Below are 24,957 nucleotides of genomic sequence, written 5' to 3'. Positions count from 1 at the left end.
CGAGAAGAATGCACCGTAATGCGGCGATAATTCCATGAACCGTTGGCGATTTTGCGAGGTGGGGAATTTGCAGCCGCAACCGACCCGTTCGTGCATAAGATACGTAATCACGGAGAGCAAATAGGCGTGAGATGTATCGATGATTTTACTGATTTTAGTATATAATGAATTTAACCGCAGCGAGAATTCTTCCGAGTTTGTTATGAAAAAATATATGTGGGAAATCACATCGGCGATCACGTAGGGAGAAAATCGCCACAAATGCGAATTACAATATGTGGTATAACGCAGAAGTATCATTTGTATTTTACACGATGGATATTTAGTTTCTCTCTCTTGTCACGGTAGTAGATTGAATCCGTATGAATTTGGATATTGTAATTTTTGGAAGTGCATTAATCGCCGTGTAAAATGGAGCGTCATCTGCACATTCTGTACGCGATCACGCTGTACGATAAATATTTTTAATTTGACACTTGTGACGTATGAATTGTGGGACTACGAACCCCCTTCACGTTTACCCATGAATGAAGTCTATTGTCGCGCGCGATGTATTTTCGTGCGCTATCTGCGGGGCGCGGGCGGCGCGAAAAAAAAAGTCACGCTCGCGACTAAATGCACTCCGTGACCGTTCTATTCCTGCTGTCTTCGGGGGTGGCGCTCGTCAATCTGTGGGACGTCAAGTTGCCGACTGCAACGGCGCCACGAAGAAGAAAACGATGATGAAGAAGCGCAGGAAGTGCCCGGGAACTCGATATCGCCCCGGGGCAAATACGTTTCCTCCGGGCTGTTTGTTATGTTACATCTTAGCCCGGCGAATGGGTGGCCTTTTAAAACGCATCGTTGTCACTTTCGAGCACTGCAGAATGCCTTTTTTTTCACTCTCGTAGGTAGGGAGCACCGATCTCACGAAAATTTGCGCGCGTCTCTGCGCGCCCGGATTCCGACTCGCGAAATGATTTTCACCGGATGTAGCTTATAAAATGTCTTTTTTCGTTTTTCGAACTTTTAACGAAGTTTTCTCCAAGATCTACCGATTTCACGATCTATCAATTGATCCCTATATCTATAGCTCATAAAATTTATTTTTTTATTTATTCGAATTTTTAATAAAGTTATTTTCAAGATTTTGTGAGAAATAAAACGTATTAAATATGATGTGCAGATAACTGCTTAGTCTTCTTATTTTTTACGACAATTCATTCTATCTACGGAAAAAAGGTAAAAAAAATAAAATATATTACCATGAAATATTATCCTATTTTACTTTAACTGCGGGTATATGAGTTTGAAAAGCTATCAGTATACCTCTCGATTTCACCAAATGATCTTTAACATGTGCGGTTTGTGTAAAACTGTGCGAGGACAGGTCTCTCTGTTGCATCTCAGGTCGAGAACTTAGACAACAGACAAAAGAACAATAAATTATAAGACGGGAAGGGCATCGCTTGCAGACTTCTTCCGGTAACGACGTTTGAAAGTAATTACGGATCATGGTTTGGGTCCCAACGTAAAGTTGAAAAGAAGCGAACGTGACTAACGCCACATTCCAGGATTAGCGATTCTGGTCCTTCGCATTTTCTTTCGCTCTTATGAAATAGGCAAAGACCATATTATTTTGCCGTTTTATTTTTGAGATTTAGGATAACATTTTTATTTTTTCTAACTGACTATTCTTAAGGTATGTGTCAGCTTAAACAATAACTTGTAAACTATGCTGTTTCGTGGTACAACCTCCATAGATTTTCGCTTTCTGGAAGAAGAATTTGAAAAAAATTTTTCTCTCAAAAGTAATTTTTTATTTGTCTGAAATCTCTAGATTTTCGGGATAAAAATCGAGAATCGAGAGAGTTTGCAATAGGACATAGGCAATATGAGTATTTGTTTATCTAATGTCTTGGGATAATCATGAATTATACAGTCAGATTTAGATCTTCAGTCCGTTTCAAAAGTTAGAAAAGTAACCGGTCAGTATTTTTACATTCGAAAAGCGTATTTTGTCCATTCTCTATTGTGAATAGACGTGGCGAATAGACGTTCTCTCACGGGACGAGATCGAAAGATCGAGGTATTGATCGTAAGCGGCTTGGTTTTTGGGGGCTCTCCTTTTGTGTGCACGATCGGCTATTGGCTACGCTCGTAAGTTCACACCTTGGCATAATCGGTATGTTCCGACGAGCGGGACACATTTGGCAACTATTACGGCCGTGACACTTACACCCCACAGCACGGTCTTTCTTTCGTCCGAAAGACGACCATTCAAAAATACCTATACACCCCATCAGAGTTGCAAATGCATGTGAACAGAGCGCCCTGCGAGCCTGGATCATTGTCGTATCTCACCTTATTTCTCACTATACACCACGTCTTATTTTGCCTTGTTAATATGACAAGACAACGAAAATAAATAAAGGGAATAGGATTATTATTAGTATCGCTTTACCATAGATATTAGAGCTTAGACTCGGAGCTACTTTAATTTAATCATTTAATTTGGCGGTACAGTACGTGAGCAAAGTTTTTCGTGCTTTTTACATATTTATAAATATTAAATTTCCCTTTTAACAACAAATCGCTACGTTATATGTAAATGTGAAACGGGAAGGGTCCTCCCTGATTTGCCATTTAAATCCTTATCCCGCGAGAAACTTGTCGAACTCTTACGTGCGAAAAGCCTTCTGCTTTTCGTTAGCTGTACGCACGCACGCACTCACGCATTCACTCTCTCACTTTCTCATTCACGCACTAACACGCGTGCGTTAACGCGCGTGTGGTGTGCAGCTCGTGTATACGGGGGTTCCATAATATAAGTTCATCGCGGGCGCGCTGATGCGTACGTAATCCCGTGGTGCTTACCGATAGCATCACCAGGGTTTTATTTTCATTATTCATTTGTTCGGCCTCTCCCCATAGACGGACCCGGAAAGCTTACACGTATAACCCCATGTTTCTACGTCGGTTTAATCAGATAAAACCCTGCCGGCGAAAATCGGCGGGCGCTCCGCGGCATGCGGCGGCCGTTTTCGGTCGACGCGACGCGCAAAACGTGCGTTTGGACGCGGGCGCTCGTAAAGCGCAATACGGTTTAACGTGTAACAAAGACAGATGTCCGTTACGTATATTGATATGGTAAGACCATGTCGCGTATCATCGATGAATTGCTGAAGTGGGTTGTCAATTATTTGGCGACCAATGCTGGTTGAGCGAGATGCAGTTCCTGAACAAATTGAAAATTTCTCATTAAATTCAATATAATCAAAATTATCTCACCTCACGTGTCTACTGCATCGTATATAATATCCTATTATCGAACGTGCGAAATAAAGCTCTTTCTCGCGATCGATAATTATTCTTTGTCTTACGTTAATTGAAACAGTGTGATATTAAGCGCGATATTTATGCGGTGACTTGAAAGTAATTGTTGTTGTATATCATGCTGTATAACGTGTGCGAAAGTTACCTGTTTACAGGTGTACGCTCGCAGCGGCGTGGTTTTTTTCCGCGTGTACACACCGCGAGACTTCATCAAATTCTTTAATTACCGAGTGAAGGATGATGTAGGAAGCGTGAGAGTCGCCGCCGGAAGGGCGGGAGAGAAGAAGCGAGGAGAAATAAGAGGAACGTAATTAAGGGATTAGCTTAGTTAATGCAGACGCTGGCTTAACGAATCGTAATGTAGAGGGCTGTTACAAAAATATGTTTCGCCGAGCGCCAAGTCAGCCCGCGCTTGATTAACGAAGTGCATGTCTCGGGAAATTTTCCTGTTGTTCAGAAAAACTTACGTTCATGTGTAAGTGGAAAAAAAAAGTAAAACCGCATGCGTGCACAGCACTTATATCGAATGTACGGTATGGAACGTTTTAATAAATGGTGATTAGATTAGAAGTATGCTTAAATTTTATAAAACATGAGATTCTTTTTATACATTGAAATATTTCATTAATAATTTATATTTTTTTGATATCCGTTACAATTTAGTGGGATGAAAATTTAATTTAACACACAGTCTGTTAGAGCGGGATCTACTCGACAAAATGCTTATACAATCCGTTTAGTTCTCAAGCGCAGAGGGATATTGGCTGTCCCAAGGTGTCGATATATATCGTTTGGCTAAATACTCGGGAGCAAGTATCTCCGGGCCGTCATCGGGTACGGGCAATATCGCCCACGCTGTTTTTCCAACAAAACGCCACCGCACGGTTATCCGGGCGTCTTAAGACTCGGGGATAGGATCTTCTTCACGGGCCCGAAACACGATATTCCCCGACATGGTCTGCCCACGTGTTTCGCATTGACCGTTAAAATTCGCCTCCGCACGCTCTCGTCGCGATCTGTCTCGTGTGCTGGTAGGCGGTGTATTATTTTTCCACCGGCTCTCGCCAAATTGGCTTGCACGGAATCTCAAATTACGAACATTCGACACCGCCGCGCGAGGAAGGTAGAATCTCTATCGTTCATTCCTCCTCCTTCTCCTCCTCCTACTATCGAAACCTACTCCTCGTTCCCTGTGGTTTATGCCTGCTCTCTGGTATGGTGGAAAAAATATTCCACAATGTTCAATCGCTTTGCTCGTACTCCGGCTGGAAAATGCGGAGTCCTCGCCAGTTCAAATTGATGTTCCAATGTATAAAAAGATATACGCGTTTGAAAAGCGGCGATGTTTTTCTTGTTAATAGAGATTGAATTAAATCCGAGACAAATGCGATTAAGTTAATACGTAAATAGTGATGCAAACGTATAAATAACAATTTTTTTTTAATTTAAACTCTTATATGTGTACCGGAATTTTGACATAACTCAAAATTATATTACGCTTTATAAAGGGTAATTAAAATTGTTTTTTTGTAAATTCTTTTACAGTAAAAAGATAATAAAAAGATAACTCTTGTAAAATAAAAAAGTATAAAAGAAAACAAATAAATTAATAGCGATAAAGTGATATCAGAGAGAAACAGGCAGATATTTTATACCTGTCGTTCACATATACCGGAAAAAGGCGTGTCGTTATGAAATTAAGAGCAGAACTACGTACTTGTGGGCATGTAAACCCAACATGCAGAGTTATTGTAATCGGGGGCTTCCGTTCGACGGAAGGCGCGGCGCATCTCTTCCTCAGTGATTTCTTGCACTCCTCTCTTTGCATGTTGTGACTCCCCCGGTAATACGACATCCTCGCTCATGGGGAGGGGGGGAGGGGGCTCTCTCTCTTTCTGCTCGGGCGTAACCCAATAGGTTCTCCCATAGGAAGATCATACTTCGATACAAAGGCTGATCGCTACATCGCACGCGATCACGGTGCACGTCACGTAAACTGACGATCTTCATAGCACCATTTGCTGGCTCATCGCATAACACGCCAATATTGCGCCCCTTCTTGGAACGGAACGCGTAACGCCCTACACTTTAACGTTTCATCAACGACCGGTATATAGGCGAGTGCATACGAAAGTGCCTGATGGGAATCGCGAGCACGACGGTCGTCATTGTGACGCAAGAACGGATCGTTATGTTGAAATAAGCATTAATGTAGACCGCGAGCGTGATTAAAAAAAATATTTCTTTCTGATGCACCGTACAATATATAGGCCATCGATAAACCCACAAAGCATAATTTCCTTCTTACGTTTTGCGGTAGACTTGAGAGGTTTTAGACTTCGATCATTAATAAAATCTGTTCTTCAGAGCGAACGATACTCGAGAAATATCTTTTATTATTTTCTAAAGATGGTAACGTCGGAACAAAACGCATTCAGGGTTGACTTCGATTGTGAAAAAGGCTCTCTTTGCCCGTCAATCGGAAGGTTACCGGGAGCGGAACCCGTTCTGGTAGAATCTCGTAGCATTTCAATTAGTTGCGTGCGCGTTTCTCAAGATGCCACGCACGATAATTCGTGCGTACGGCCACGCGTTGCCGCGTCGTTACGCGGAAGAGAGGATCTTGCCGTCATTCAGGGCAAATGAGCCATTGCGTTCTTTGTATCCGCTTTTCTTTTGTGCCACGGCAACGGACGCGCCGCGCGCCGTGTGGAACAAAGGTAAAGGGGTTTTCAAAATGCGCCGATTCTTACCGGCAGAAAAAAAAGAGGCACGGATGTTTTTATTCGACCACAGAAGTTTCAGTTTTTATTGTCGGACACTGGGGAATGCCGTTCAAATACTCGAATACTCGATCATTCGTGTTTACGAGGCATGAGAGACTTTTTTTCATTCGATCATAATTCACTTTGATATACTTGGATAACGTGACAATTTGTCATAGGAAACTCTGAAACTGATTATTGCAACTTTCGAATATTTTTAACCTTATCATTAAAATGTTTGTAACGATAAGATTAAGCGGTTTTAAAAAAACCTGATTTCCACATCATTTACTTAAATCAAAGTTTGTTCTTATTTACATCTTGCAAATCGACATATTCCGCTAATATGAAAAAGAAAATAACAGGGCAATCTTTTAGGACGACTTCGTCGTGTGGTCATCGCAATTACACTATATATTATTACAAAGTAATCGTTACAACAAAGCTTTTCGAAAAAAGACTCGCTGAAATGTCTGCTGTTAGTCCGACGATTTTTCCGCCCAGTCGTCTGTGTTGTTCTTTCTCTTTCCAATTTCAATTTGGCTTCATTCTTCGTTGCGTTCGTGCGTCTCGGACACCGCCAGTATTCGGACCAGATCATTGTTCGACTCGACGACGTTCTTGTACGTGACGGTATCCCCGTTCCTTCCCTTGAAGCTCCATTGGCTTATTGGCCGTTTGAAGAGAACCAAGACCGCGGCGATGATCACGGTAACGATCAATATCGAGAGGCCCGTCCATAGGATCGGATAGATGACCGACGAGTCGTATTCGCATTGCAGCTCGTGGCTCGGTATTTCAGCCAGAAGCTTGGCGTGGTGCCGATCCGGTGCGTGGCATCTGTCATACAAGTTTAACAAAGTGGTCGATTATATCTCTGTATTCGCGATATCTTTCAGCGATAAAATATAGTTAAAAATGCCCTGCGGCAGCAGTTGCAATATTTACATTTTGTTTTACATCACGCTGAGATAAGGAACTTTATAAAACGATCGAATTTATTATTAACCAAGTGTGATCTCGTGATAATAGAAAACGAATTTCTCTTCATAGAAATTCTCGAGACATCTAAAGAAATAAAGCTGAAGCTTGACGAACAGTGCGTGATGCGATATTGCCGTCATGTCATTTTACAACATATTTTTATCGAGATGTAAAAGAGATATTTATGATATTTATTAAAGGAATATTATAAATAATCGAAATAAATTCAAGAAAGCGGATATTAAAAACTCTAATTTGTTTTGCCTTTAATCGATATCGGTAGCAACTCGTACCAACTGAGAGTAACGTCTTCGTCGATATTTTACCTGATGTTCCGACTAAGATTCTTGGTCGAATTCAACAGGCCAATCCATTCCAACTTGCAGTCGCACTTCCAAGGATTGTTCCCCAATTCGATAACGGGTGTCCGTTGCACCAAGGGACGCAGATCGACACCCAGAGTTTCGAGACCGCACTCTTTTATCGAAAGGCGTTGCAACCGTGGCAACACGATGCCGATCTGCGACCAAAGCTTAAGCTCGACTAGCCGTTTGCAACCGTTCAACGATAACGTCTCCAGGCTGGCCAGGTTCTCAAGATCGTTCAGCGCCAGTGATGTCAAGTTTGGCATGTGGTTTAGCCGCAACTCTCGTAACTGCGGCAGATACAAGTTTTCGAGGCTTATCACTTGCGTGCCGGATAAATCCAACTCCTGTAAACTTATCGGTAACAGAGGTATCACGCTGATTGGATTCCAGGATAGGTCTAAGGTCGACAAGTTCGTCAAGGTTTTGAAGAAGTCCGACGAGAAGTACGGCGCGGATATGTTTCTCAAGTCGAGGTGTTTCAACGCCCTTAAATTCCAAAATGCGCTTTCGTGTATCCCATCCCCTATGGGATTATAGGATAAAGATAAATACTCGAGAACCTGAAAAAAAAATTGCCGAATTGTGTGATGTAGCGACGGATGTGTGCGAAGCGGCAAAAAACCGATAATTCGTTCCTTCACGGATAGTTTCCGTGAAAAAATTCCAAATGCTTAGGAGAAGATTGGAAAATTCCATAAAATTACCGTTAGGTGTTGTAACATGGTCTCGTTGACGACGGTGAGCTTGTTGAAAGAAAGATCTAGTATCTTCAGTTTCGGTATTCGGTCATTGAGAGCATTATCGTCGATGTATTCTAGTTTATTGCGGCTCACGTTTAACGTTTGCAAATTATATTCTTCCTTGCATAGGAAAAAAAATCGCTGAAGGTGATTCTGAGACAAGTCCAACGTTCTCAGTGTTCCCAGATTGGTAGAGCAGTCCAGAAAACTGTCAAATTCGTTCCCTTTTAGATTGAGGTCTGTCACTTCCTGTAGATTGATCTGGGTCTGCACTCTCACGAAGAAATCTTCCTTTTTCAACTTCCGAAATGAGAGGTCAATCTGCAACGCAAACCTCTTTTTTCATATTTTACAGTTATTCGAACACGTGCGCGATCAAGCGAGGATTGACAATATTGAAACATATCGTTAATTTAATATAGCGTTTTGCATATATTTATGTCGAAAATATAAAAGATAGAATTTTCGCGAAATATAATTTTAGAGTGCGAGTTTAGTGCGTTTAAATCACGGAAGGCGATTGTTCCCGACAAGAAAATGACAAAATTTAAGAAAGCGATAAGCTGATATTCGACCGGAAACTGATATTCGCGACACAAATGACGAAAGTGTCACGAATGTCCCGGAAAATCATGAAATGTTCACGAGCGACCGATCTGATTAGAAGAACCGAAAGGAACTACCGCGAAATTAAAAACCAACCCACCGTTATTGATGAGACGAACGAAACGACGATGACGAAAAATGCGAGCGATCCGATCCACATCATGATAGGTGGTAGTTATTTGACTAGTCGATTTTTGAAGCGTTTAGATCTCCGATCCACTCGATCGACCAACGATCGTCCGATCGCAGGTCCACGTAGCGCGAACTATGCTTCCCGCACCGCGATCCGATGGAATGGCAACGAATTCATCCGACACTCTCACAGAAGATTGTAGTGCCGAATTAAGAGGGGGGTAGAAGAGTTAATTGCATTATAATGCACTCCGCACTTCGATTAGCAACGCACATACGCGTCTGGTTAATCCATGTTGTTCCAAATCGCGATTTTTCATTTCATCCCGAGAGACGAGAATTTTCCTCGTTGTCTAATCTTGAAATTATATCATCATATTAATATAATGTTGATAGAGATGTTTTCGCTTCGCATTCGTGTACAAATCGATAACGAGATTCTGTATGAAACTCGGTATGAAATTATAATTCAGTTAGCAGATAATGTTTAGCTACTTATACCTTTGTATGCAGGTAAAAATCAATAAGATTTGTACGTAATGGAATTCACATATTGGCTATGATCCCGTTGACAAATTATATATACATATATTTTTTTTTATAAAATGAGGCAGTCGGCGCCGCGAGACTCGCGGCGGTAATTTAATCCGCGTCCGGTCAGAAGTTCAGAATCGTCGAGGCTAACGCACCGCTCTCTGATAAACTAGCGATTACGCGAGTCGCGCCCATCGTAAATTCGTCCCGGCCCCCGGTCAGCGATTGTCTTTCCACCACAATTAATCGCGAATATTTTTTCAATTATTAAGCGACGTTCGAGCAATATCTCCGTATTCGTGAGATTTATGGAGCGTTAGAATGTGACGAGTTAGCGTTGCTTTTTGCGACAACACTCGCGTCCGAAAGACGTTAACATATCTGCTCTGCCATGCTTCGGAAAATAAAAATACGGACTAAGAGCGATAAACCTCGCTCTCTGTCACCGCGCGTCTAACGGCGATAATGTTGCTCATGCGTCTCGTCGTCATTAACGTCGTAATTATCGGTGGATCGTACGTAAAATTATGCGTTATTTTTGAAGTTTTATAATCTTGAAGATTATAATACTAAAGATGAAAATTTGCATCATATAAAATTATGCACCATTTTTGGAGCTATATTTTTAGAGATTATAATTAATTACGTAATTATTAGACTATTATTAATAGAATAGTGCAGTTTTAGGAAATTAATTTAGGTGAAGAAATAAAATGCACATTAATATTTTATTACTAACATTAAAAAAAGAGAAATGCAACATTGAATAAATCTCAGGATATGTGATGGAAAAGTTTTTTAACATCGCGAATATCGGTCCAACTCGGTGGGAAATCAGTCGCGTGAAAATAATATAAACAAAAAACTCATTAAGAGTCGAGCATTTATTCACAGAGTCGTATCTTATTTCGCACCCGCGGCAATTAATTACAGCTGCATAGGCGCGATACATAACAATAAATATAGCAGCATCTCGAATATACGTTACGATAACAGAGTCAAGTGAAATCGTTCACTTTTTCGGCGTTTGCGGTGTGCTGGTGGCCTTGAAAACTAGCGGGTTCGACACTCGAAATATGCTAGGCAACATTGTGGCTAACGTTCCAAACACCTCCTCCGACATTCCCTGTAAGCGATAGCAACGATATCGGCATGAGCACAATCTTTTTCCTTCTTCGTCTAATCTCGGTGGATTAAGCTTTATCGCGGGACTTACTTTCGGCACGAGAAACTGCAGATTCTTCAACTCGGCTCCACCCCAAGAGGCCATTTCGATCATGAAGCCTTTCACGCACTTGAAGACTAGCTCGGCTCGTTTCGTGCACCAAGCGACCGTCATATCCTACAGTAGCACGTCGATGTAGATTATTTGTATTTTTACCTAATTATCTAAGAATTATCCAAGCGATAGATTACCTCTGACATTTCATGAACGAGCAGCACGGGTATTGTCAGCGTTGTCACATCGTTGCAGCACGCCGTTTTTAAAATGTTTCGCAGTCCCAAAATAGCGGGATGTCTCGAGTTGATATCGCCTAAAATTAATATCGTGCATTAAACTTTGTAATCCATCACTTACGTAGGAAATTTATAATTGCCAATTATTTACCGGATCTCAGGGAATCGTTTACTACCATGTGGAACACTACGTGAACTTGCGCCAGATTGGAATGCCTCGTGATAAAAACGTCGCCTGTTTGCAGACTCTTGCTCGTCGTGGATTTTTTCGCCTGTAAACAACACATATAGTTTGCATATCGATATATTGCTAATAATCGCGTAAATGAAACTTTTAATACTACATTGCCTACATGGTGATCGCTCCCTTCCCTGTAGTGCGCCTGCCTCCAAGCAACGGCGTCCTTCACGTCTTCCCGAATTTTTTCCAATTGCTCATCGATAGGTGGAAAATGGAATTCCGTGGTTAATTGACATATCGAGCATAATTCTGAAACGATATAGGATATAGTACATAAATTTATAAGAAACACATAACAAATTAAATATAAAATAATTTGAAAATTATTGACGTAGTTTATTAGAATCTAGAAAGCACCTTTCGTTATTCCAGAATAACTGCCTAAATGATTATCGCTTAGAAGGACTAATCCACAGAGATCGTTCGAGTATAGTCCTAATGCTGTTTGCAATCTTTGCGGCGTTGGATCCATCCTAAATTTAATATATTTTCTGTTACAATCGATTAAAATGTAAATCGGAAAAAATGTACATTGTCCGAGATATTAAAGAATTGGTTCTACACTTCGATAAAAATTATCAGACGTACCCGGACTCGCTATTTTTCGTACGACAAAAATCAAGTACGTCTCCGGTCAATATACGTATGTTGTGCATTTGTTTCATCTGAGATCCCAAATGTATGGTGAAGCTTTCTTCTAATAGGGGATAATCTGTCGTTTGCTTCTCCTCGCTATGAACGAATTTGTCTAAAGCCGGACGCAACGGCGGCAGCGGTACCATAGGCGAACCCCTATCACGTGAGAACGTACGATATATTTTCCTTTTGTCTCAATAAGATTGTTCTTTAATTTACTTGCTGTAAATTAATTTTCGGAACGCGAAAGAGAAAACCTACATTGGCGTGGATACCATACTGGTCTGTTGCTCTTCGAGCAGCCTCATGATCCAATTTCGGTACTGCCGTCGTTGATCTAATCTTAATGCGTCGATTCTAGATCCCCAGTAACCCTGTAATAGACTTTGCTCCTCGAAGTGACGACCAGCCATGTCGTTTATGGACTTTTCGGTAGATCCCGCTTCGAGGGCCTCGACAGCAACGCGCATTTCGTCGGTTTGCCTGAAATTTACGTATAATTTTTCTTTCAAAAAAATTGTCATTTTAAGATAAATAACAAATAAACAGACTGTCAAATAAGTTTTTGAGCGAAATTTATATTTCTGTATAATTTCATATCTTTTATGTATATGTATATGTAAAAATATATGAGAAATGAAAAGGAGAGTTGTAAGATGTCACTAACTTTTGCGTAAGATGTTCATAGTCGGTATCCCTCATTTGAATTACTTCAGTAACATCCCGTCCAAATTTGTGTTCTGCCTGCAAAATTGGTTCTAAGGACGGAGAATGCACTAATCTGTGATATGCCGCAGCAAACAATTCCTCATCTGTGGTCCCAATAGGATCAGAATATTCTACTGTCTTCTGCTTATATATTTTCTCCCAATTCTTAATTATGTCTTCTAAATCCAAACTGCCTGCTTTGGCAGCTTCGATAAGTTTCTCCGCCTTTTCATCATGAAACTGCAGCGTAAGCTCCTTGATATTACGCTGCAGGACATCCAATAAATCCGATTCCACATAACAAGGTAGTTTGAACGATGACATTATACGATGCATTAACTCTTTTATAGAACCGTGATACGGTATTTTCAAGGGAATTTCCAGTTTGTATTCTTGATTCGTGGTACATGTTGGAAACTTGTAGATGAATGTTCTCTCAACGTATTCCTCTTCTGCTTTATTCATCGCCTTTAATAATTTGTATATTTGTCATGTGAATTTTGTAATGAATTAATATTTATGAGAAGTAGATATGTAAAATGATACATTCTAAGTGGTATAGTGAAGCAATATGGTTAATAACCGCGATTAGAGTAATAAATTCCACATAATTAGTTCTTATCAGCATGTACACAGATATTATGACTTGAAAAGAGTGGTACACTTATCCCGCCAAGGTCAGCTTTCACAACATTCGGGTTAAGAGGGCAAAGATAATTCTCAGCAGCAGTTTTTGATGTTTTTATGTTTATTGTCTATATTTATTTCAAGACGATAGCGAACAGTCAATTATAAATTAACTTTAATTAATTACAAATTTGAACGTCCGCAAATATATAAATCCATCAAATACTATCTAAATCAAATCAACGTGATAATATATTTATGTGAAAAAATTTGTAAAATATCAGCAAAAGTGAGTATTTTTATTATTCGAAATGATCATTTTTCTGCTCAGAATAATTCTTTTTTTTTTAATTTGCATTCAAACACGTACATTGTCGACACATTGAACGTGAGTTTTCAATTATAGTTTAAATAACGACAAAATAGAACATTTTTTTTAGGTATTTGATTGCCCCTGCTTTATCGATTTACGGGGGCGCTAGTACAAGCTGTGGTATAAACATGATAAACAAAATATTGACCACCGCACAGTAAATAATCCCGTGATTTAGTTTGTATTGTAGGATAATTCAGAAGAATACAACCACAATTCGTTGAAGCACTAATATATCAAAATCTATATTGTCGAATCAGAAAATTACTTCTTTAAATATACATAGATTTCATGTGTGCATAATAAGGAAAATTAAAATAAAAAAATTTTGACGCGACCGTCCGAGAGTTAATGGACATAAATTCACGTACTGACACTCATTATTCTATACTGACATGATATGTGTTATTCGATTATTGTATGCTTCGGTTTTATGATCAACCTGTCAACTTGTTAATGAATATAACCTCGGTAACTCGCACACACAGAGATTGCTCATATTGTCATTGGACAGACGATGCAATTTCACGATTTTTTAAAATACAGATTTTTATATAATCCGAAATAGATACCGTTTATTTGTCGCGTTTTTTCGATTATTTGAAAATACACTATCTACGTGACAATCAACAATTTTTTGACGCCCCTTTTCTCCTTTTCTATGACTGTTCATAAGCAGAGAGAAGCCTGAGAAAGGCCAGTCCCCGGCCTTTTTCGTGGGATCGTCGAAACCTCCTTGTACACTACATCCATCTTCAAAATTGGTACTACGTAGCCACGTTCATTTTCCGACACTGCCGATAAAATATCATTCTGATACGCCGCAAATATATTTATTAATATATATATAATAATAAAATAATAGCAAATATTGGCCGCGTTCAGCATAGTCCAGGCGCCAGGTCGATTGAGCATTTTTTCGAGGTTGATGGCTTAAGTTAATGTTTTTTTTATGTTTTTTGGGTCGTAGAACAAGAATCTGTAAATAGTTTTTTTGTAAGTCTATGCAATACAAAGTTATTAACAATTTATTTGTTTAAATTGCCCTAGCGATCAAACTATACATCCTATAAAAAAAATGAACTGGAGAAAATTTGTTCCTCTTTCCAAAATCTTGATTATTGACGGAAATATGTCAATTTTTAGGTAATTACTGCCTACGCGTTGCGGAGTACCCTAGGCGTGCGCGCTCGCGCTCAATTGTATCGTTAAAACAATTGAAACTCTGAAATTGTCTGAACTTTTGTCTTGTGGTATAATTGAGCGCGAGCGCGCACGCCTAGGGTACTCCGCGACGCGTAGGCAGTAATTACCTAAGAATTGACATATTTCCGTCAATAATAAAGATTTTGGAAAAATTCAAACGCCATTTTGTTCGTCGTGAAAAGAGGAACAATTTTTCTCCAGTTCATCTTTTTATAGGATGTATAGTTTGATCGCTAGGGCAATTTAAACAAATAAATTGTTAATAACTTTTTATTGCATCGACTTACGAAAAAACTATTTACAGATTCTTGTTCTACGACCCAAAAAACATAAAAAAAACATTAACTTAAGCCATCAACCTCGAAAAAATGCTCAATCGACCTGGCGAATAGACTATGCTGAGTAGCAGTCGAACGTGATTGGCTCTTACTTTTAGAACCAACCAATCAACGCAGATTGTTGATAAGACGAACTCAACAGTTGTGTCTGCTAAACGCGGCCATTATTTACACGTGAATCACGTGATAATATAAACATCTTTTACTTGTAAGCTTGCATTTTACGATTTTTTTATGTAAAAAATCGATTGCGTCAAATACGTATACCATTTGCAGATGAAGCACGGACGCGCACCAAAATGATGTTTTATCGGCAGTGTCGGGAAATGAACGTGGCTACGTAGTACCAATTTCCGAAGGCTTCTCTAAAGCCAAGTGCAGCACAGTCGAGTTTGGTTTGGACGCCATATTAGTTACGTTCCGAAGGATTCTGTAACGCGTTTTTGGCGGCGATTTGGCAGATATTATTCACGGTGATAAATAAACGATTGTTTTAACAATGCTGGATCATAAGCAGACCGAAGAGCTGACGGATCACGAGGCCGAGTTGTATGACAGACAACTTCGTCTGTGGGGTTTAGATTCGCAAAAACGGTAGGTTTCATTGTTTCATACATAGTCTGATTCTCAAACAGATACCGGCGTTTTATGAAATTGCGAATTACAGGTGCGATACATGTAACACGACTGTAGAAAGAATTCTGGGATGGACGTGATATGTGTCTCTTCGTTATCTATCGATTACATGCATGCTTTACGTACATAGGGAACTTTCCAGTAAGCGACACAAGTCGACACAAACGTCGTTCTATCTTTCTTTTTTGGCAATGAGTAACAAAGACAAAATGACACTTGTGTCGACTTGTGTCGCTTGCTGGGAAGCTCCCATCTATATTTTATAATGGACAAAAATATTTTGGAGTGATTTGTGTAGAATTTTAATTGAAACCATTGCTTTTTTTTACCCTTCTCTGATCATACTTTTCACAGATTGCGAGCTGCAAAAGTTCTTTTGATAGGACTAGACGGTTTCGGGGCGGAAATTGCTAAAAATATTATTCTAGCTGGAGTCAAGAGTGTTACGTTTTTGGACCATAGAAGTGTAACAGAGTTGGATAGATGTTCGCAGTTCTTTATACCAAAAGAAGATATTGGAAAGAATGTAAATGTTAAGCAGCAGATTATATTTTATGTTATTGCATAAATAATCATGTACTGAAATAATTACATATACTTGCAGAAAGCCGAAGCATCATTGTCACGAGCGCAAAACCTGAATCCTATGGTTAATATTAACGCAGATTCTGGCAAGGTTGACGATAAGCCTGACGAATATTTTGGACAGTTTGATGTGGTTTGCGCTATGCATTGTACTATCACGCAGCTGAAAAGAATCAATCGGGCGTGCAGAAATCAAAAAGTCAAATTCTTTGCTGGGGATGTATGGGGAGCACTTGGTTATGTATTCATAGATTTACAGGAACATGAATATGTAGAGTGCGTATACTTGTATTTATGAATTTAGCGTATGTAAATTAAGAACGAATCTTTTGTAAACCAATCGTGGGAATTCTTCCAGGGACGTGTCAAAAACAAAGAAAGTAACAATACCGGAAGGTGGCGAGCCCATGGGTAAAGAAAGGATTGAAACCATAGTAGTTAATGAAAAACGCACCGACAATTTTGTACCGTTTGAATTTATCCTAAATGCTCCAAAAACATCTTTAGTTAGGGAAGAAGAAATCTACTATATGATGCTAAGTATGTGTTTAAAGTAAGAACGTTTTAAAATTTGAAGTAAGAATTTACATTTAATAGATATTCTAGAGAACAATCCTTTTTTTTTTTTAGTATTGCTGAATTATCGTGAAAAATATGGCGAGGATCCATTGCCAAGCGAAAGAGGTTGTGAAAACCTAAAAAATGAAGCTTCTTTAATTATTAAAAAATATGAGTTAGGCGACAAAATAGATAATTTAGTGGAGTACGTATGACAGTTTTGGCACGTAAATTAATTAATTAAAAAAATTTATATGCATAACAATGTTTTTGTAACCATAGGAGCGATTTGTACGCACAACTCAGTCCAGTTTGCTCTATTGTCGGTGGCGTAATGGCACAGGAAATAATCAAGGCGGCATCGCAGAAACACGCTCCACTCAATAATTTATTTACATTTAATCCAGCCACATCATGCGGAGTTATTTTGAAATTGGGATATTAATCAAACATGGTGTGTAGAGCTGAGTATACTAAAGATTTTCTATAATACTGTGATACACTGACTATGACATTTATGTTCCCCTACTTATCCCTTCTTTTTGTACGTGAAAAATTCTAAGAATTTATCAGCAAACAATCATATTTTAAAAATAAAATTTCTTTACTTACATATAGCAATCGCTACTATGAATTTTATATCCACTGTAATATCCATATATATCCATACATTTATCTGCGTAATATATTTTATATGCGAGTACAGAAAGTACAAACGCACATTTGCAAACATATATGACTCACTGTCGAGACTTCCGGCAAGGCAATTTCAAGCTCGCTTTGTGAATTTTTTTCATGCGCTCTCGGGTGGAAAACACGTCGCGAAACGTGAAATGGGGATTGAAAAATTGGAAGGGGAGCCGATTAGGGTATGCCTCGTTATGCTTTATCGGCTCACCGACATTATTTTCAAGAGAATGCATTTTACACCCTATATTCTATCGAAATTTTCGCGGAAATGTATTGTTTGATTTTGCAATAGTTTAATCCGCATGGATATACATAGTAAAAAATTTTATCGCGCAGTAATGGCAATAATATAATATAATAATCTGACTTCGGTATGAGCTATTGCAGTGTTGTTTACTTCAATTCTTCTCTTCGTGTGAGATTGTACATAGGTATTCGACAAAGTATATGCGCATATATGTATGCTATGTGCGTTCTTCTGCACACACACGTGCGCGGGCGAGGTGATTGATTCGATCTTCAGCTCAGAATTATGATGTATCGTCTTTTTCCGTGCATACGATGTTGCGTATCGAGCCTATCACCGCGGTATGAAAATGCAAGGGTAGGCATGTAAACCGCTTCGCTCGACTCTCCCGTCGCAGGTATACATGACGTGTTTCTTAACGATGCGGCCACGTGCGTTCACGGCTGTCGAATTATCTCGTGCGACGTTTTATTTCGTGCTCGTCGAGAAACCATTAGCCGGCGCGGCACGTAAACGCTCCTCTAATTTGACATTTTGTTGGTATACGATGCTAACGCAAACGGCGCATTGAGGGTGATGGTAGTTCGTGACGGATTTGCCGTCACATTTCGACGGGCGCGGCGAATCGCATCGACTGGCGATTCATGTAAATTTAATAGTACGATGTCGCTTGAAATTCGCGATCACCGCGTCGAATTTACTTCGTTCTATCGGGATTAGATAGACCCTTTAATTTTTCATTAACGCAGCTTCACGCGGATTACTCGAAAAATGGGATTATAATATGATGGATTACATTATCCGTTTATTTTATTTAAAGAATTTATCTGACATATCAAAGTGAATGATGTATCTCCATTCATTTTTTCGTGCAGATTTTTATTACCAATTCAACAACGATGAGTGCTTTCCGGCGGAAAACATTCATTCGACGTGTATCACAAATTCTACGCGGAAATACATAGGGACTGCCGTTAAAAGATATATCAAGTACCTTCACAGTTTATGCGATCGCGTGATTATCTGACTCTAAGTGGAGTAGGAGACGTACTGGTACTCCCCGTGACTCATGCAAGGAATTTACTGAGACTACCGTCGTTATACATGCTCGCTGCAGAATCGATATGACACGTACACTTTCAGGAATGCTAGACAAACTAGAGTTTCCCCACAGTATATATGATTTCATTCATACTTTTAAGTTATTATAACTTACTCTCGTTTTGAACGCATCCGCGTTCTATAGAGTTAATTGCGTGATATAATACATCTAAATATATTTAAGTTTTCTTAAGTATTTAAAATTTTCTAAAACGATCTTGAAAATGCTGAGAATGATTTGATTAAAAATATTAGAAACGTGTGGGGTGTCAACATCCTGAAATTTATCCGGTACTCCTGTACTGTCATATCCTTCGCGCGAAAAAGTTTCCGAAGGGTGCGTCCTTCGTACATCGTACCCGCGCGTTGATTTATGACGTGACGAAAATTATTGCCGCTGTTAAAATACCACCGGGCACATTTATTGACAGACATACGTCGCCTTTTGCGCCCTTGTCGAGAAACACGATGGCCCTTTAAGGCATTTTAAGCAGATCTTAAGCGCCGAGCGTGAAGCTAATCACGTTGATGCTAACGTTAGCGTGTTTAACATTGTTATTGAAATTTACGTGCGATACCGTTTCCTTCTTGCGGTGCCGGAAATGCGACATTAAATTCTGACTTTATCATCGGACGGGAGCTTTTAAATCCTGTGTGTGGACGCGACGTTCGAACAAAAAGTCCACGAGTCGTGAAAAAGCATTGTCGCTGCGGCAAAAATTGCGTACGTGCGGTAACTGCTTACGACTTCTTTTGCCGGTAGCGGTTTCTATTTATACCGTGCCGTAACATGTTTTCCGCTTATCAGTATCTTATTGTCGGCGCTGTGCCGCGCTTTCTTTATTAATCTCGTTTGTACGTGGTACGCCGCCGCCGCTGCCGCTGCTTAAAAAAGGGACCATGCATTCTGATAACGCGATTGCTGAAGAGAAATGTTCGGGGCAAGTTACTTCACGTGTAGAATTAAAACGTCATATCTGATAGGAAAGACTGCGTTTTAATTTTAATAACTAGATTTAAAAGTGTCACGTATGATTTAAAAAAAAATAAATTTTCGTACTTTCCTCCGTACGTTACACGGTATTCCGAAATCAAATTTATCATTAAAAGGACAGCTGTAGGTATAATAAAAAAAGATGTAATTTTTCTTTATATCAGTTTCCTATTATTCTGGCGATTGTCAGATATATCCTTATATGCGCCACGGTATTCCATTACATGCCGCTTCGCGTTGTTTGAAGCGACTCGTAATGCCTCGGCGAGGAAGGCGCATAGGTGAAATTCTGCGGGTCCGGGGATGGCGTCGCAGAACGCGGAGGGCATAAAAAGATTTCATGGCTCGTTTTCTGACCGAGGGACATAATATTTTTCGTGGTCGGACATTCGAGGCGCGCGTGGACCACCTCTCTCTACCTTTCTTCTCGCTCGCTGCATTAACAAAATAACGTAATAAAATCTGAGTGCTCTCCATTGCTTTCTGCCCATCTCCTCCCCCAAGCCCTCGTTCCCGTCTGTCCGCAGCTATCCCTCATCGCCTCGTCTTTCTTCTTTTTCTAGGTGGGCACTCATAAAGTCCGATACATTGTGCGCCGAGAGTTATATTCGTCATGGCTGTAACCGTCGACGGTGGTGGACACGCGATCGGCGAAAGGATCGATGTCCTGCGACGTCTGCGATCACCCAGTAGCGGCACGTAACGGTGAGTCGCCTTTTTTCCTGATTAATTCACAACCAACGACGGTACGAGCGTGTTCGCCGTTCGCTCTATGACTTATTGACTCCACCCTGCGTCCGTCTTTAACATTTTAGCGCGGTCGTCTTATACGGAGTTCCCTTCACGTGTTATTCGTAAAATCTCTTGCACATCAATCGCGGTGAAAGAATATTTGTTCTTTATATCGTACTCCAGTAATCATGTATTACCGTTTGCGTGCGCATAAATACAACGTCGTGGATGACTCTTCACGACGTTAAGATACATAAAAAATAAATATGCGCGAGAAACGCGTCGTCGTTTCTCGCAGGCTATACGAACGCGTCGCACTGCGGCTGTAAAGCTCGTCCGCAATAACCAACCTTTCTTCTTCGAGTTTCCGAGCTATTCGGGAATGGGGCCGGGAGGGGGCTGCGCCTCCAGGTCGCGACATTAATTTCGCTCGAGCCGTTGCAGCGGCTTCCGAGTTTCGGATTTCGAGCACGCCCGAGGAGCGCGATTCGCCGCGATATTGCCGGGGCTTTACGAGCAGCCATCGGTGCAATTCAGGCAGTTTTTAGGGTCAAACGAATAGCTAATGCAAATACGGCTTCTCGCGCCCGGCATTATTTCACCTCCCCCTGCCGCAACCGGCCGTTAGTCTGGGCTTCTCGGCGTCGAGAATCCTCCTCCTCTTCCTCCTTCTTCCTCTTCCTCCTTGCTCCTTCATTCGTCCGTCTATCCTTTCCTTCGCCCCCGCTGCAGGCATTACACGAAATCTTAATGCCCTTCGTTATCAATTAAGACACGGTCGTTGCAATTAATTTCGTGGCCGGTCACCCCGTCTCCTGTCGCTGGAAACGGCAGACGGAAACGGCGTCGTCGTCTTACGCGAAAGGAACTTTCCTTCTCGATGTGTACATGAATGAGATTGCGCATGTAACAAGCGTAACGATTTTCTGGCGACTCTGAATGCAGTTGATTTGTGGAGACTGAAAAAGCATCGGTTCATATAACAGTTACAGTTGAACGCGTGATAAATCACACATTTGATGAACGTGTTAGCGTAACGCCCGTCGATGTCGATTGCGATCGATTGTTTCAAGATTCGTGGAATTAATGTACAATAAAAATAATCGTTTCTTCTATTCTTCGATAAATTGCACTTCATTGAGTGAGCTTGTCGCCGTTGAATGACATAAAAAAAAATATCGAACGTGCAACGTCATGGAAAGGGAGAGATAGATAGAGAGAGGGAGAGAGATTCAGATTAAAATCGAATTAATATGCATGCCTGCGCGCGAGTCCGCTTGGAAGCGACGGTGATGGAACGACGAAATCTATCTACTGTTGCCCGGTGAACAAACCTGTAATTTGTCAGAGCGGTTGGTCTCTAAGCCCCGGCATTATAATTTGCGCCTATGCAGAGAGCAAACTGGAACCAAGCCGAAAACGCGAGGAGGCGGGGAGGCAGGAGACCGGCAAGGGAGGAAGGAGGAAGAGGTTGAAAGGGGGGTCAACAGCCTCGGACACTCTTGGCTCGTACGCGAATCGATCGAGACTGGAACATCAGAGAGAGCGGCTAAGTATTCATGGCTGGCGAGGAGTTTCGGCGGCCAGGCCAAGCCGCCGATGAATTCCTCATGAGGGCCATGAATCTAATGGCGAATCAATCGCGAAATTACCGCCGGCGATGAAACGACGTCCGTTGGAATCGCTTTCGCGACACGCCGACTTCCTCGAAGTAACTTCGAGTTGAACATTTGTCGTACGTTAACGTGACGTTCCGTTAAGTCGTCTTATACCTATAATACAATGAGAAAGTTTCAGTTCTCGCGGACATTCAACTCGCCATTTTGGTGCGATAAGATTTCATTGATACAACAAAACTTTTGCTATTTCGCGAGATTTCGAGAATTCGAGTTATTCCATGAACGATTATTCTGTTGCGTATGTTTTTTTTGACTCGACGAAGAGCGTTTTGCCGATTTTATATGACGCTGCGATAATATGGGATAAACTGGTAAATGTTTTGCGCCACTTTGTCATCGGCTTTTCGCTTTTTCTCCTTCACGTAAATCCTGTTACTCCGCAACATTGCGAGGAGGACTCCTCGACAGTTCTGTCGCAGTAAAAAGCTTAAGAGGTCGCGGCCGGGAGGAGAGCGCGTCCGTTAAATTACAAAAGGATCGTTGGTCGTGCCCGTGCTACAATGTTTTCCTTCACATATGCCGAAAGGAAGTGTATCATAAGTTACCGGGTGGGTGAGATCTATGGCGACGGGTTCGGGTCCATAATTCATGCTTTTGTTCGATTCTGTCGGGCATTATTTTAGGTTACGTCGAGAAATGCTTTCGGAATCGCGGTTTACCGTCCTCTTTCCTTCTTTTCTCGATAACCGGGAGAAAAATATGCCGAGTTTCCTGCCGCCTCGCCGAGCTTACACCGGGAGTCTAACGCGCGCCACCCTTGTTCGACGCACGACTCGATGGTATATAAATGGTGTAGCGTCCGCGTTATATCCTTCGGTACTCGAATCGAGAAAGTAGCATAGATTTGATCTATAAGTTACATAGATTTGGTACACGAGATTTACACAAAGTGTAGAAAATATTTTTTTCTACTTTTTCCTCAAGAGATTAGCGGTTCGATGATTTCTCTATCGATTCGATACACGAATTCGAGCATGCTTAAAATAATTATAACCCTTTATACCAAATCTGCACGATATTATTAGCAATGACACGACATATTTTATTTCCTCATTTATTTTACAATCTTGATATCAGCGTGCCAAAGTTCGCACGATCATTGTCAACTTCGGTCAATAATCGCGTGCTCGTAAAGTGTTCGGGGTAAAAAATGTCCGTTATAAATAACCGAAGGGAGCGTTATCCTTTTCGCGCGGCGGGCCCCGTGCGATTTTAACGACCCCGGGCGCGTCGCGCTTCTCGAAAATCGTCACCCGAAAGCGCATCCACCTCCGTTCGGCCCGTGTGTGTCATTCTTCTGCTGTCCGTTTAACAGCAGCGATAAAACATGTCTAGGCTCTCGTAAGAGGCAAAGAGCGCGCCTTCTCGAGGTGCGTCTATACGAGTCTCTGCGAGGCACTTTAAAGTATTTTCGGCAATATAAGGGCTGACTTATGGCTTTCGCAATTCCCTCGAAAAATAGAGTGAGAGAAAGAGAAAGAGGAGGAAAGAGGAGATATCGGCAGCAAATAGAGGAGAAAGAAAGAGGGAGAGATGCTGGCGATGGCGTCTCGAGCAGGACGACCAGGATATTGCATTGTGTTTTCTTTCGGGACAAATGATTTACCGCGTTTCCCCTTGTACATCGCCGCGAGCTACAGCCCCGCAAAAACACGTAAGGGGTTGCAAGAGTCACCAAAAGCGACGACGACGACAACGTAGGGGGTTCCACGGGGGGGCTCTCGGCGAAGAGAAAATAGGGAGCGGGGCAACCGAGCCGCACGATATGGGAGGTATTACATATTTATGGGCTTCTGGTCCCGGCACGGAAGCAAATTTCAGGCAAATCTCGGTCGGAAATAACGTTAAAGCCATTGGGACGTAAGGCCGCGCCGTTTTCAAGCGGGCGAATATCCGCGCGTTCGCCACCGGGATATTATTTTCCGGGGAGGAAACGGCACCACCCGAACGACGAAGTCGCGACTCACACGCCATTCTCTTACTACGTTCCACGGTCGGCCCGCAGCTTATTGCGAGTTGAACGTGAAATATCTTTCTTAGTGGTTCCGATTGCGACCATTTGTGCCATGGTATATTCGCAATTGCCGAGTAGAACGGTAGAAATGGAACAATGTAAAAGTGAATTGCCCCATTGGGTCAAAGACGATTCATATATTTATAATATTTAAATTTAGGGATAATTTAAGATAAAAAGGATAAAATTAGGAATTTTGAGTAATAACAATAATAATTTTATTGAGTGTGAAGGAAAGAAGGATTATGAATATTGACAATGAATATATATATAGGTACATATAAGTTTAAAAATACATAAGATACGTACATAAATTATGCAAAGGATGGCAGTAATATTGTTGTTATGAGATTCAAGCAAAATCAGAAATCTGAAAATAATTAAATTGCGCTTAAATAATGTTTTTTTAATATCCTGAGATAGCGAGCTAATGGAAGTAGTAACGGACGGCACGCGTCCGATTGGTGTCGCCAACTTGCAGCGCATTCTTGTACTACTGCTGCTCGAGACGTATACTTGAAACTCCTATCGCGTGCACCACATACGTGAACATTTTTCACTAAAATTAATCTATATTTATTTAATTTTACATATTTTATACTTTAATTTATTCTGATTCTTTAGGTTCTTCGTATTACATGGCACATAAAATTATAAATGGAATTTTGTATATATTTAACTTATTATAAA

General features: G+C 40.8%; 3 protein-coding genes across 6 annotated transcripts; 1 reads left to right on the top strand and 2 right to left on the bottom strand.

Annotated features, from left to right (window-relative positions):
* Nucleotides 1-6,079: 6,079 nt before the first annotated feature.
* LOC139817414 (uncharacterized) lies at nucleotides 6,080-9,834 on the bottom strand. The gene is made up of 4 exons (XM_071785481.1): nucleotides 8,879-9,834; nucleotides 8,137-8,493; nucleotides 7,391-7,992; nucleotides 6,080-6,920 (listed from the first exon to the last, which is right to left on the bottom strand). The coding sequence occupies exons 1-4, from the start codon at nucleotides 8,939-8,941 to the stop codon at nucleotides 6,626-6,628; spliced, it is 1,317 nt and encodes a 438-aa protein (XP_071641582.1). The 5' UTR covers nucleotides 8,942-9,834; the 3' UTR covers nucleotides 6,080-6,625.
* A 475-nt stretch (nucleotides 9,835-10,309) lies between these two features.
* LOC139817413 (FERRY endosomal RAB5 effector complex subunit 3) lies at nucleotides 10,310-14,206 on the bottom strand. 4 transcript variants are annotated; one of them, XM_071785477.1, is made up of 10 exons: nucleotides 14,060-14,206; nucleotides 12,447-12,955; nucleotides 12,041-12,262; nucleotides 11,732-11,935; nucleotides 11,501-11,616; nucleotides 11,247-11,392; nucleotides 11,054-11,174; nucleotides 10,861-10,979; nucleotides 10,661-10,786; nucleotides 10,310-10,570 (listed from the first exon to the last, which is right to left on the bottom strand). In XM_071785477.1, the coding sequence occupies exons 2-10, from the start codon at nucleotides 12,950-12,952 to the stop codon at nucleotides 10,457-10,459; spliced, it is 1,674 nt and encodes a 557-aa protein (XP_071641578.1). In that variant the 5' UTR covers nucleotides 12,953-12,955; nucleotides 14,060-14,206; the 3' UTR covers nucleotides 10,310-10,456. The 4 variants fall into 4 exon arrangements, with proteins under 4 accessions (XP_071641578.1, XP_071641581.1, XP_071641580.1 ...); XM_071785480.1 differs by having other exon boundaries at nucleotides 11,256-11,392; XM_071785479.1 differs by having other exon boundaries at nucleotides 13,930-14,162.
* A 1,224-nt stretch (nucleotides 14,207-15,430) lies between these two features.
* Aos1 (activator of SUMO 1) lies at nucleotides 15,431-17,427 on the top strand. The gene is made up of 6 exons (XM_071785992.1): nucleotides 15,431-15,625; nucleotides 16,022-16,193; nucleotides 16,272-16,528; nucleotides 16,611-16,792; nucleotides 16,883-17,015; nucleotides 17,093-17,427. Exons 1-6 carry the CDS (start codon nucleotides 15,531-15,533, stop codon nucleotides 17,253-17,255), a joined length of 1,002 nt encoding a protein of 333 aa, XP_071642093.1. The 5' UTR covers nucleotides 15,431-15,530; the 3' UTR covers nucleotides 17,256-17,427.
* Nucleotides 17,428-24,957: the final 7,530 nt, after the last annotated feature.

The sequence above is a fragment of the Temnothorax longispinosus genome, chromosome 8 (assembly GCF_030848805.1).
Source record: "Temnothorax longispinosus isolate EJ_2023e chromosome 8, Tlon_JGU_v1, whole genome shotgun sequence".
NCBI classification, from domain to species: Eukaryota; Metazoa; Arthropoda; class Insecta; order Hymenoptera; family Formicidae; genus Temnothorax; species Temnothorax longispinosus.
The sequence above is the reverse complement of the archived record's forward strand: the minus strand, read 5'-3'. Positions and strand labels throughout refer to the sequence as shown.